General features: G+C 39.0%; 1 protein-coding gene across 12 annotated transcripts in view; it reads left to right on the forward strand.

The window, feature by feature from the left end:
- Positions 1 to 12934, forward strand: part of LOC108264731 (ryanodine receptor 1) — a 96062-nt gene that overhangs the window by 24654 nt on the left and 58474 nt on the right. For all 12 annotated transcript variants that reach the window (XM_047154685.2, XM_017466546.3, XM_053677842.1 and 9 more), the window contains 21 exons: positions 57 to 131; positions 1224 to 1380; positions 1564 to 1728; positions 1902 to 2023; positions 2854 to 3040; positions 3280 to 3415; positions 4126 to 4221; positions 4323 to 4441; positions 4704 to 4837; positions 6494 to 6735; positions 6878 to 7070; positions 7206 to 7422; positions 7562 to 7666; positions 7765 to 7868; positions 7976 to 8059; positions 8765 to 8924; positions 9234 to 9381; positions 9883 to 10088; positions 10962 to 11136; positions 11742 to 11950; positions 12382 to 12734. In XM_047154685.2, the coding sequence (XP_047010641.2) occupies positions 57 to 131; positions 1224 to 1380; positions 1564 to 1728; positions 1902 to 2023; positions 2854 to 3040; positions 3280 to 3415; positions 4126 to 4221; positions 4323 to 4441; positions 4704 to 4837; positions 6494 to 6735; positions 6878 to 7070; positions 7206 to 7422; positions 7562 to 7666; positions 7765 to 7868; positions 7976 to 8059; positions 8765 to 8924; positions 9234 to 9381; positions 9883 to 10088; positions 10962 to 11136; positions 11742 to 11950; positions 12382 to 12734 (3387 nt within the window). The remainder of the gene's footprint in view (positions 1 to 56; positions 132 to 1223; positions 1381 to 1563; positions 1729 to 1901; positions 2024 to 2853; positions 3041 to 3279; positions 3416 to 4125; positions 4222 to 4322; positions 4442 to 4703; positions 4838 to 6493; positions 6736 to 6877; positions 7071 to 7205; positions 7423 to 7561; positions 7667 to 7764; positions 7869 to 7975; positions 8060 to 8764; positions 8925 to 9233; positions 9382 to 9882; positions 10089 to 10961; positions 11137 to 11741; positions 11951 to 12381; positions 12735 to 12934) is intronic.

Genomic DNA, 12934 nt, shown 5'->3' on the forward strand with positions numbered 1-12934 from the left:
TCTGACAACCTTTTCTGTTTCTCTTCTCCCTCTGGTCTCGTTCTCTGCGTTCTCAGGATCGCACAGTATGAGTCAGGAGCCGTCTGTAGTCAAGCACGCTCTTTGTGGAGACTTGAACCTTTAAGAATCAGGCAAGGACAACTTTTATTACAGCTCTGTGATGTCTGGATGATCAGATATACAGATATAATGGTTGAGCTTACAGAGCGGTAAATTCAGCAGATAAAGATCCAAGACAGTGGCTAATATTATTATATTAGCTTAAATGCTTGGTATTGACAAGAACATTTCTATGTATATTTGTCTTTGTTTGTTTGTTTGTTTGTTTGTTTGTTTTGAGTAAAAATGAGTTGGAACATGTACAAAACACAAAAGCACATACGGTTTCCAATAGGTGTCATTCATTTGAGATTTTTCATAAGTTGTACAAAAATGATCTGGAAATTTACATGAAAATCTTGAAGGTCACATGGCAACCACGGAAGTGCAGAGGTGGGAATTAGTGAGTGGCGAAATGTCTTCAAGAACATTTGCAAGTAAAGTTCACTGACTTCTACTGCAATAAAAATGCCATGTCACATGACCTGGAAGTATTGTTTGCACTTCCTTTTCTGCAATCATACGGCATGGTGAAGGTTATCATCGGAGGGCTCTCAAAATGTGATACATTTTTCAATATTTAAAAGTACTAAAAGGAAAACAATGAAACACTATCTGAGAGAGGTTACCATTTATTTTTGTCATCTGTTTCTATATTTTGAGTATTCTGTTAAATGCTAAAATATAATTGGCAACAGCATGCGATAATGGAACTGTGGTACGTGCATTCATCAACTGAAACAGGCCCACATATCAAAAAATACGCTCGGCTTCTCTAATAGTATATTTACTTTTTTTTTTTTTCTCCACAAATTTCAGACATTTTGCAATTGCACCTTATTTTCAAGAGAAAGAACTAAGAATTCAAGACAGAGGATTTAAAAATATACTTCATCCCACATACTTTTTACACAACTGTAATTCCTTTCTAGAAGATATAATTTTTCATACATTTTTGACTATATGATACATTCTTGCCATACGACAACCCCTCCCGGACACACACACACACACACACACACACATATATATTTTTTATTACTTGAACTAATTCAAATCCATTTTTTATGTACTGTATTTGTAATAATTCATGCAGAAGAGGGTTAAATGTGTGCTTTCTGTAGCTGGAGTGGTGGTCATATGAAGTGGGGTCAGCCATTCCGCATACGCCACATCACTACTGGACGCTACATTTGTTTGAATGAAGAGAAAGGTCTGATGGTGCTCGACCCTGAGAAAGCCAACACCAAGCAGTCAGCTTTCTGTTTCCGTGCCTCCAAGGTCTCTATATGGTCTAAATTCTTGATTACAACTAAAATAGATTTTCATTTCACCTACTCAAACAATTTTCTTTTTATTTATCATTTATTAACATAAAATGATATAAAACTGACCATCAGAACATTCTTATTTTTAACTCCCATTCTTTCACTCTTACTGTGATTTGTTGTTGCCTCTGAGCAGGAGAAGGTGGAAGTGGTGAAGAAGCGTGATGTTGAGGGCATGGGGATTGCAGAGATCAAGTATGGCGAGTCGATGTGCTTTGTACAGCACGTCTCCACGGGTCTGTGGCTCACCTACGCTGCCCTCGATGCCAAAGCAGCTCGTCTGGGTACTCTGAAAAGAAAGGTACAGTACACACTCCAAGAGCACTTAACCTGTCTGCCCTGCATGATTAATGTATAACTGATACATGTGCAGTTGAGTATTGTAAACCCTGACTGAACAAAAATCTAAAGCAACTTATATATAAATTAATAAATGTCTGTTTTTCTTTATGTCTTTCTCTTGCTCTCCTTCAGGTTACTCTGCATCAGGAAGGCCACATGGATGATGCGCTGGTGATGTCACGTTCTCAGACGGAGGAGTCTCAGGCAGCCCGCATGATCTACAGCACCACAGGCCTTTTTAAACAGTTCATCAAGTATGTAACAGTACATTTCACTGCCTGCTAAGTCCTGAGATTTATTTAGCTTGATAAATCCTGAAGATACAGTACTAACTATGGAGATACAATTCAGTAGGACTGTGGGAGGTTTTTTGGACTGCAAAATGCAGACAAATAGTTATTATTATTATTATTATTATTATTATTATTATTATTATTATAGCAAGTAAAAAAAATATTACTTACCCATTTTATTAATATGATTAGACAAACATATGATCTTAAACAGTATGACCCAACCTCATCTGTGGAGATCTACCATGATGAAAGTTCAATCGTAGCTCTAACACAACTGGCTCTTACAAAACTGGCTCTTAACAATGTCCTCTTACAAAATTATCTATAAGTAAATACGGAATATACTGTAGAAAATGCTGGAATCGCTAATAGTATACAGTGGGCTCGTAGGGTTCGTAGTGTTGGCGGTTCGATTCCCGGCCCACGTGACTCCACATGCCAAAGTGTCCTTGGGCAAGACACTGAACCCCAAGTTGCTCCCGATGGCAAGTTAGCACCTTGCATGGCAGCTCTGCTACCATTGGTGTGTGAGTGTGTGTGTGAATGGGTGAATAAGAACGAGTAAAGAGCTTTGGAACCGCTAAGGTTAAAAAAGCGCTATATAAGTGCAGACCATTTACCATGAATTGTTCAAAATGTTCTACCCTGGATTTGCTCTGTTTATGTAGGTGTCAGAAGGATAAAAGCTGTAGGGCTAAACTGTTCTCTTTGTTCTTTGCCTGTGCGTCATACTTTAGTATGAGAATATGAGAAAGATCGAGCTCTATTCACCCTGTGTTTGTGTGTAGGGGGCTGGACTCTCTGAGTGGGAAGAACAGGGCGGCAGGTCCGGTCTCTCTGCCTCTGGATGGAGTGGTTCTCTCCCTTCAGGATCTCATCCACTACTTCCAGCCGCCTGAGGAGGAGCTGGAGCATGAGGAGAAGCAAACAAAACTGCGCTCACTGCGCAACCGGCAGAACCTCTTCCAAGAAGAGGTATGTGCATGTGTGTGTGTGCTGCACAAGACTGTACTGTACTGAAGGTATATTTTGTTATAAAATGTATTTATCTGGATCATTCAAAGTAGTGTAATAGACTAGTGTATTACACAATGAGATTCGTATTCAGATCATCACAGTCACAGATAAACTTAAACAAACCTTCTACACTGATAAGATTTGCTCCTTAGATTCAACTGACTGCATGTTTCTGATCAATGCTGATTGTGCTCTAGGGAATGATTACCATCGTGTTGGAGTGTGTGGACAGGCTTAATGTGTACAACACTGCTGCTCACTTCTCCGAGTTTGCTGGGGAAGAGGCAGCTGAGTCCTGGAAGGAAATAGTCAACCTGCTCTATGAACTGCTGGGTGAGAACCTGGATTCTGTCACTGTTATGTGCCATCACAGAAATCATGTAATTTTGTAGAATATAAATAAATACAAAAATTAAAGTAGAGTTTAAAATTTTTTAATAATTTCTTTTCGCTGAAAACTACTCGAAAAGGCGAAATTGCGATTGCACAAATTTTTTTCGCCGTGACATTTGTTGGTAAATGAGACCTTTTAGCTGTAGTCATGTTCGAAGCACGTGAATCGAAGAGGGCTTTGCCTGAATGCGCGTCGTGATGATGTCACATGAAGTGCCCAAATCTGCAGAAAATCAGTGTCATTTTGAAATATCCCAAGTTCCCCCGAATATAGCAGAGTTTGCGTTAATTACGATTGCAAAATCGTGAAATCCCAGAGGGACTGTATAACACGCTTACTGACTAAGATTGCTTGATAACATGAATGAATGAATGAATAAATAAATAAATAAATAAATAAATAAATAAATAAATAAAAGATTGTTAGTGTTGGCAAGTTGCTGTTGTATAAGACGATTAAAACACTTCGGCACGTGGCAATTATTAGAAAATAATTGTTGATTCATTTTCTGTAACAGCATGCTCTATCATTTTTTTATTCCTTACATACTGTATACTTCTTGTTCTATAATTGCCATAATGTAATGCTGTATCCTTAATAAAGTGCGATGAATATGTATTCATGTTACATGTTACTATCTATTATGCAGCCTCGCTTATCAGAGGGAACCGTGCTAACTGTGCTCTGTTCTGCGATAATCTGGATTGGTTGGTCAGTAAACTGGACCGTCTGGAGGCCTCCTCAGGTACACAGCTCTCTGCCCTCAGACATCATACGAATGACCTCATGTACGTAGGGTGCTGCTTAATTTACACCATTTTACCTTTTGGTACTTCCTCTCTACAGGCATTCTGGAGGTGTTGTACTGCATTTTGATTGAAAGCCCTGAAGTCCTGAACATCATCCAGGAGAACCACATCAAGTCTATTATCTCTCTTCTGGACAAGCACGGACGCAATCACAAGGTCCGCTAGTCTCGAATCGCTCGTGTATGTGTACCGTCATTACTGATACGGTATCTCTGCATTCAACTATTTACATGACTTAGTTTGGATGAAAAGTTTGCGATTTGAGGTTACAAAGGTTGCGATTTGAGGTGGGTTGGGGTTTACCTTGATTAAAAAAATAATGTTTCAAGAGACCAGGTTCTTCATTACATAGTTACACCGATCTAAGCATATGCACATTCAGACACGCAGGGGCTGATGTCATCTTTTTTCTGATTAGGTATTGGACGTGCTGCGCTCTCTGTGTGTATGCAACGGCGTGGCCGTGAGGTCCAACCAGAACCTCATCACAGAAAATCTGCTACCACGTCGTGAGCTTCTGCTCCAGACCAACATCGTAAATTACGTCAGTAGGTAAAGTGCCTTGTGTTTGTTCTTCCTATGTAAACGCACAAAGTGTGTTGCTTGGAATTGGGCAGGTAGGTGTTGCCAGATTCATGGTTTTCTCACAGAATTTTGAATGCCAGAGCAAGTTTTTTCATCCTCAGAGATATTTTTAATTCATAGCAAAGTGAGTAATAATATCAGACCATAGGAGGACCTTGGGGAAAGAACTATTTAATACTAATGTTTTAATACAGCTTGTCAGTTGGCCTGTTTTTGTTGCTCTTTTTTTTTTTTTTCTTTTTTTTTTTACAACCCTGATCATAGCACATAATGAAATTCAACATTTTAAACAAAGCTTTTGTGACACTGCCAATTATCCCTGTGTTATAAAAGGCACAGCTGAGTAAACTTAGTAAATAAAGTATAGTTTAATTGCACACAAGACGCTAAATGATTTAGTACCCAGTCGTTATTTAGTAATCAGATGGCATATCAGCCATATTAACCCTTTATTGCATTAATTAATTTATCGCCAATATTTTGAAAGGCAATAATACAAAACTACTATTTTCCTATGTAACTAGAAATTGCTGGTTTTAACTTTGACATTACAAAAAAAAATACCATGTCACATGACCAGGAAGTGCTGTTTACACTTCCTTTTCTGCAATCACATAGCATGGTGAAGGTCATCATCGGAGGGTTTTCAGAATTCAATTTTTTTTTTTTTCAATATTTAGGCCAAACTACTTAAAGGGAAACCAAAAGTCTATATATGTTGAGTATTCTGTTAAATGGTCAAATATAATTGTTTCCATGCGGCAACAGCATGTGATAATGGAACTGTGGTATGTGTAATCATGAATTAAGACAGGTCTACATAGTAAACAAGACACTAGGATTATCTTATATTTTCGCAAAGTAAGAAAACTGTTGTAATTTCAGACATTTTGCAATTGCATCTTATTTTCTAAATGTAATACTACTTACAACTGTAATTCCTTTCCAGAGGCTTTTCTAGACAAACTTTTTCCTGTTTACTTAAATAAAAAAAACCTCTGCAATTTATAGTCTAGAAAATGCAGTAATTGGAATTGTAATCTCATACATTTTATTTTTTTTGACTATAAGATACTTTCCTCCATTGCACAACACAATTTCGACACAGCCCCCAAATTTATTTTCTTTTTTTTTTTTAAATAGTTTTATTCTTTATACTTTTATAACAATTTTTTTTTCATGTAAATGTAATAATTCATTCAGTAGAGAGTTAATGCTTTTCACACTGTTTACTTGTTGTGATGAGTCTTAATCATCATTGATTCATTTTTTATTTATTTTTTTTTTTACCGAATTTTTTGATAGCTCTGTGTTTTGGAGCGTCACCACTTTACTATGGCTTTTAACTGCAATTTAGTCTTCAGTACAGAGTGCATTTAGCAGCTGGTCCCAGGTGCAGTTTGCACGATGAGCTGCAACATTAATAAACTGAACATTTAATTTCAGACACATTGCGAGTGCATTTTACATCTGCATCCAGCCCGTTTTGCGCCGTGCCTCCTCGTTTACTTAATTTACATCAAATTCTCTGCTTGATGATAAAACATGAAGGATTAACTTTTCTTCTGTTTCCAAGAGAATTCAAAAGATTAACACGGCTTACTATTTGTTTTTCCCTCACAGTGTAAGACCAAATATCTTCCTAGGAACATGTGAGGGCTCAACACAGTATAAGAAGTGGTACTACGAGATGATTGTGGACTACGTGGAGCCGTTTGTGTCGGCTCAGGCTACTCATTTGCGTGTTGGCTGGGCACTTACAGAAGGATATAGTCCCTACCCTGGAGGAGGAGAAGGCTGGGGAAGCAATGGAGTTGGTGATGACCTTTACTCTTATGGATTTGATGGACTTCACCTGTGGTCAGGTGAGTGTGCAAGCCTGAAATTTTTATATAGTGTGGATGCCTAAAGGTTCCTCTGACATCTTTCAGGATTGTTTCTCACAGTATGACTTGATGAGTAGTTACATACAGAATTCCCAGACAAATTAGAATGTGTTGTTCCTAGGTCATGTGGCTCGTCAGGTGGCATCACCCAATCAGCACATCCTGGCAGCTGATGACGTCGTAAGCTGCTGTCTGGATTTGAGCGTGCCCAGTATCTCTTTCCGCATCAATGGGCATCCTGTTCAGGGCATGTTTGAGAATTTCAATTTGGACGGCCTCTTCTTCCCTGTTATTAGCTTCTCAGCTGGGGTCAAGTGAGAAATTTCTATTTCTTTTTAACTTTACAGTTCTGTGATAATTTATAAAATTCGTGTTTTTTTTGTTTTTTTGTATTTATTGAGAGAGATTTTCGCTTGGGGTATGTTCTTAACCCTCATTAACGTTTCCAGAGCTAGATTTCTATTGGGTGGACGTCATGGTGACTTTAAGTTCTTCCCTCCACCTGGGTATGCTCCATGTTACGAGGCTCTCCTGCCCAGAGAGAGGATGCGAATTGAGCCCATCAAAGAGTACAAGCATGACTTTAGTGGAGTCAGAAACCTCCTGGGCCCCACACAGTCGCTTACACACACCTCATTCACACCTTGTCCTGTGGACACTGCTCAGGTGCTTTCACCCACACTTTCCATCTCTCCTTCTCAATGACAAGTACTCATTGTTCTACACATTTCTCAAAATTGTGTTTCGGTTAAAAAAGAAGTAATAAATCTCAAAAAGATGCTTTTCTGCATCTGTGTTTGAGTAGATTGTGTTGCCCCCACACTTGGAGCGCATCCGAGAAAAACTGGCTGAAAACATTCATGAGCTGTGGGCTGTCACTCGCATCGAACAGGGTTGGACCTATGGTCTAGTAAGTGAATTTCTTTCCTGCCTTCTCACACGACACACACAAGTATTCACTTATACTGAATATGTTGAGTTAAACACATCATCTCCTGTCTTTGTCAGTTCCGTGATGATAATAAGAAACTGCACCCATGCCTGGTCGACTTCCAGAGCCTGCCAGAACCTGAGAGAAACTACAACTTGCAGATGTCTGGAGAAACTTTAAAGTGAATCATTTTCTTACACTCAAATAATCTCAGTCTTTGTTGTTATTGTTATTTAAAAAAAAAATCTATTTGGCTATAATCTTATTTGCTTCTACTCAATTCCTCAGGACACTTCTGGCTCTGGGCTGCCATGTGGGCATGGGAGATGAGAAAGCAGAAGAAAATCTGAAGAAGATCAAGCTGCCCAAAACGTATGTTGCAAAGAAGAAAGTGGGATCATTTTTAGATATGTCACAACGCAGTAAACATCACGCTGCTTTAAAAAGCGATCACTTAATTAGTCATGAATTACAACAAAAACCTCTCGATCAATTAGTTACAGTAGCAAGATTTTAGGTATCTTTAGGCAGACTGAATGTTTTATCCATTGTGTTTGTTTAACTGGCTTAACTCGTTATTCCTCATGATATTTGCTGGAAGATAGCAAGGGTATACAAAACATATTGGTTTGATGATATAGTTTATAGTTCATAAAGTTTTCTTTAGTTGAGATGTTATAGGCAGAAAAAAATCCATATGTTTTCATATCTTTTTTAATGGTTTTCCCAGACCACCACACATATAGATGATTTTCTCTACTACAAGTAGAGTTGTTAGGGATATACATTTACATTCTATATTGAGTTTATTTACACTAACTCTACATTCAAACAAATTATAATAAAATAACTAAATATTTTTGTCACTTGGTGAAAAAATGTGAAAGCAACTATAAATACCATACACACACAGGAAAGAAATAAACTGATTATATATATATATATATATATATATATATATATATATATATATATATATATATATATATATACACACACACATGTATATGTGTGTGTGTGTGTGTGAACATAACAAACCACATTTATTTTCCTTTCCTGCCTCTTTCTATCTCTCAGGTATGTGATGAGCAGTGGGTATAAGCCAGCTCCTCTGGACCTCAGCCATGTGAAACTGACTCCCAACCAGAACCAGCTGGTGGAGAAACTGGCGGAGAATGGACACAATGTGTGGGCACGAGACCGTGTGAGGCAGGGTTGGACTTACAGCATCGTACAGGTATCATTCAGGGTTTATTGTTTCAACTTTTTTTTCACTATGACATATCATACAGGGAATTGTAAATTTGAAGTATTGGGGATCTAATATTGTGTGCTACTGCCATGGTGCTTATTACAACTTTTTTTTTTTTTTAAGTACCAAATCTTGTACTAGTTACCTGTGTATAATAAGAACAGTTGACTTACAGATGTCATAAATCATTGAAATTATTCATAACTTGAACTGAATTTTGCTAAATTAAATTAAAGTGTGGAGCAGTCATATGTCTTCATCCTTTCGTCCTTACTCATGCACTGCTATCCTTAGGATATTTTGAATAAACGTAACCCTCGTCTGGTACCGTACGTCTTGCTGGATGAGAGAACCAAGAAAACCAACAGAGACAGTGTGAACAATGCTGTACGCACCCTTATTGGCTACGGATACAATATCGAGCCACCAGACCAGGAGAGTAGTAAGTACTGATGATATCAGGCATCGAAATTTATCTGTCCTAGTTTTTTAGACCGTGGTTCTCACCATATTAATGTTTTTCAATTTGTGACAGTGTAAGCAAGCATTACACACACTCCACACACACTGCACACAGTTATTCTATTGACCTACCGTTCTTTAGCCAATAATACAGTAAAATCTACACTTACACAGTAGGGACCAAAAACCTTCATTATTCGACTTTTACATTTGCATACAAGAGTGAAAACAGCTAAAAACTACATTTTTTATATTGTACTCTTGAATAAGAACTGACTGAAATTGTATTAACTATTAATACGTTTTAATAAGTGCTCACTTGGAAGTGAATTCAGTGGACTTCTAGACCTTAGTGTATAAAACTGTATAAAAATACTCAACTTGTTCTCCTCCAATTGTCCATCCTGGGTTTGTTCTATTGTTCTAATACCTCAACTGACACACACCCTAAACATAAACCCCCTGTTTCTCATTGTTCTAGGTGGCCACTCATTGGACAGCCGACGAGGGGATAAGGTGCGAATCTTCAGGGCGGAGAAGCAGTATGCCGTGACCTCAGGGAAATGGTACTTTGAGTTTGAGGCCGTGACGACGGGAGAGATGAGGGTAGGCTGGGCTCGACCAAACGTGCGTGCAGGCACTGAACTCGGAGCTGATGAACTGGCTTACGTCTTCAATGGAAACAGGGTATATAATAGTTTATGTAATCTATTTTGTCTATGCCCCATGGGGTTTTGCGTCTGCTATACCTGTAATGCCCCCATGACTGTTCCTCGATAGTCGTACTATACTGTCCATGGATTACATATACGTAGATGTCCATAAATAACGACAGGTCATCTTAATTACAGCACAGCCCTGATGAATTCCTGAATCTGATTAATCAGATGGTGTTCGTTCATTTTCCTTAACTGCAGCTCAGTAGAGCTGCCTGTAATTCAAATCACAGGTTTGTATAAGGGACAACATGATACATAACTATAAACCGGTAAAGAGCATGACCTCTTTCATTAATAAATGTAAAAAATTTCATCGCTGGCAAACCACTGTGGTATAAAAAAAAATAATAACATTTTGAGAGCCCTGCGATAATAATTTAATAATGACCTTCACCATGCCATGTGATTGAAGAAAAGGAAGTGAAAACAGCACTTCCTGGTCATGTGACATGGCATTTTCTTGTTATGTCAACGTTAAAGCCCCCTTTCTCCAGTTACAAAGGAAAATAGTAGTTTTGTATTATTGCCTATCAAAAATTTGGAGCTAAATTTAATGTTGCCATATGGCAACATCATGCAGTAGAGTGTACAGTACAGTTCGCATTATTTCAACGACACTGGGATTGTTTGAAGGATATGACATATACATTACAGGCTCTTTAAATACTTGGTGCATAAGCAGCACTTTAGATAATGAATGTGAATAAATCCACTAAACCCACTGTTTTTTGATAGTTTAAGTTCCAAATTGTTATGTCAGCCATATCAGAGAGATCTTGCTGCTGAAAAGTATAGTGGCGTTTATGTATTGAACATTTGCATGCGGTGCTTTCTTTTCCAGGCTCAGCGCTGGCACATTGGAAATGAGCCATTCGGGCGCCAGTGGCTGTCAGGAGACGTGGTGGGCTGCATGATTGACCTGGTAGAGATGAACATCATGTTCACTTTGAATGGAGAGATGCTGATCAGTGACTCTGGCTCTGAGATGGCCTTTAAAGACATTGAGATTGGAGATGGTGAGCTGGATAACAGGGATTTAAATCTTTTTCAGTAGTAGACATAGGGAGACGTGCTCCCAGTTATGCTCAACAGGGTGGTGTTCAGAATTAGTTCACCTTGTTGTTGTGCCTTTTTTTTTTTTAGCTTTTGGGTTCTTTTAATCAAAACTTAGTGGCTTAGTGGTTAGCACGTTCGCCTCACACCTCCAGGGTCCAGCATTCGAGTCCTGCTGGGGCCATGTGTGTGCGGAGTTTGCATGTTCTCCCCATGCTGCGGGGGTTTCCTCCGGTTGCTCCGATTTCCTCCCCCAGTCCAAAGACACGCATGGTAGGCTGATTGGCGTGTCTAAAGTGTCCGTAGTGTATGAATGGGTGTGTGAGTGTGTATGTGATTGTGCCCTGCGATGGACTGGCACCCTGTCCAGGGTGTACCCCGCCTTGTGCCCGATGCTCCCTGGGATAGGCTCCAGGTTCCCCGTGACCCTGAAAAGGAGTAAGCGGTAGAAGATGGATGGATGGATGGAACTCAACTGTAGCATTTATTTTTATATACAGAATTTGGATTTTGTTGATTCTTAGCTTAATTTATCCTTTCCTCACATGTCTTGTTCCTTGTCTGTCAGGTTTCATCCCCGTGTGTGCACTGGGCCTGTCTCAGATGGGCCGTATCAACCTGGGCCAGAATGTTAGCAGTCTGCGCTATTTTGCCATTTGTGGATTGCAGGAGGGATTTGAGCCCTTCGCCATCAACATGAAGAGGGACATCACCATGTGGTTCAGCAAGAGTTTGCCCCAGTTCATCCCAGTGCCTACTAACCACAATCACATTGAGGTCTTGTCTTTCATTTATAATAGAATGTTATAAATATTGAATGGAACGGAAATGCCTAAATATTGCAAAAAAGTGACACTGAATTAGAAAAAAATGTGCTGATAAAGGAAAGATACTTCCTTGATAATATGAAATAATATTTATCTGTATGCTTGTTGTGTCTGCTACATCCTTCCAATGTAAAAAAAAATAAAATAAAATAACATTAGCAAGTGAAACTATTCTGAACATAGTCAAAGGTATATAGTATTTCCTAGTATTTCCAAGGATGCAAAAATACCTGGGCAATATTTGATTAGAATTGTACAGAATTTGGTGTAATGGCATCTCAAGACAATCTCCTTAACTGAAGCTATACAAATTTGTATTGTATTACACTGGCTCAGAAGAATGTTTTACATGTTTTTGACTGAAATTTATTCATTGCTCAGCTGTCTCGTGTGGATGGCACGGTGGACTGCGCCCCCTGTCTGAAACTCACCCACAAGACCTTTGGGTCTCAGAATGCCAACACAGACATGCTGTTCCTGAGGCTAAGCATACCTATCGAGTTCCACGAGACTTTCAAAGTGCAGGCAGGCACCACACCCCTCACTCGAACCCTAACCATCCCGGAGGATGAAGTGTTGGAGGTGGATCCTGACTCTGATTACGAAGTGCTGAAGAAGTCAGCCTGCAAGAAGGAGCAGGAGGAGAAAGAGAAGGAGCCGTCTGTGCCCAGAGACATACCTGGTGTCAAGGAGAATGACAAGGACACTGCCTCTGAAAAAGGCAAAAAGAAAGGGTGAGAATAGACTAGTGACACAGAATGCCCTTTTATATAGCGATTAGATTTTTGACTCTACGGTAATTTGTGTCTGAAATCAAACAGTCAGTTTAAAAGTACAGACATTTCTACCAATTATTCCACCTGTTCTTTCTTCCTTCTTAATAGTTTTCTGGTATATCTACTTGCTTTATTCTCATTTGACAGCCTGACAGTGG

Source organism: Ictalurus punctatus, chromosome 4 (assembly GCF_001660625.3).
Source record: "Ictalurus punctatus breed USDA103 chromosome 4, Coco_2.0, whole genome shotgun sequence".
NCBI lineage: Eukaryota > Metazoa > Chordata > Actinopteri > Siluriformes > Ictaluridae > Ictalurus > Ictalurus punctatus.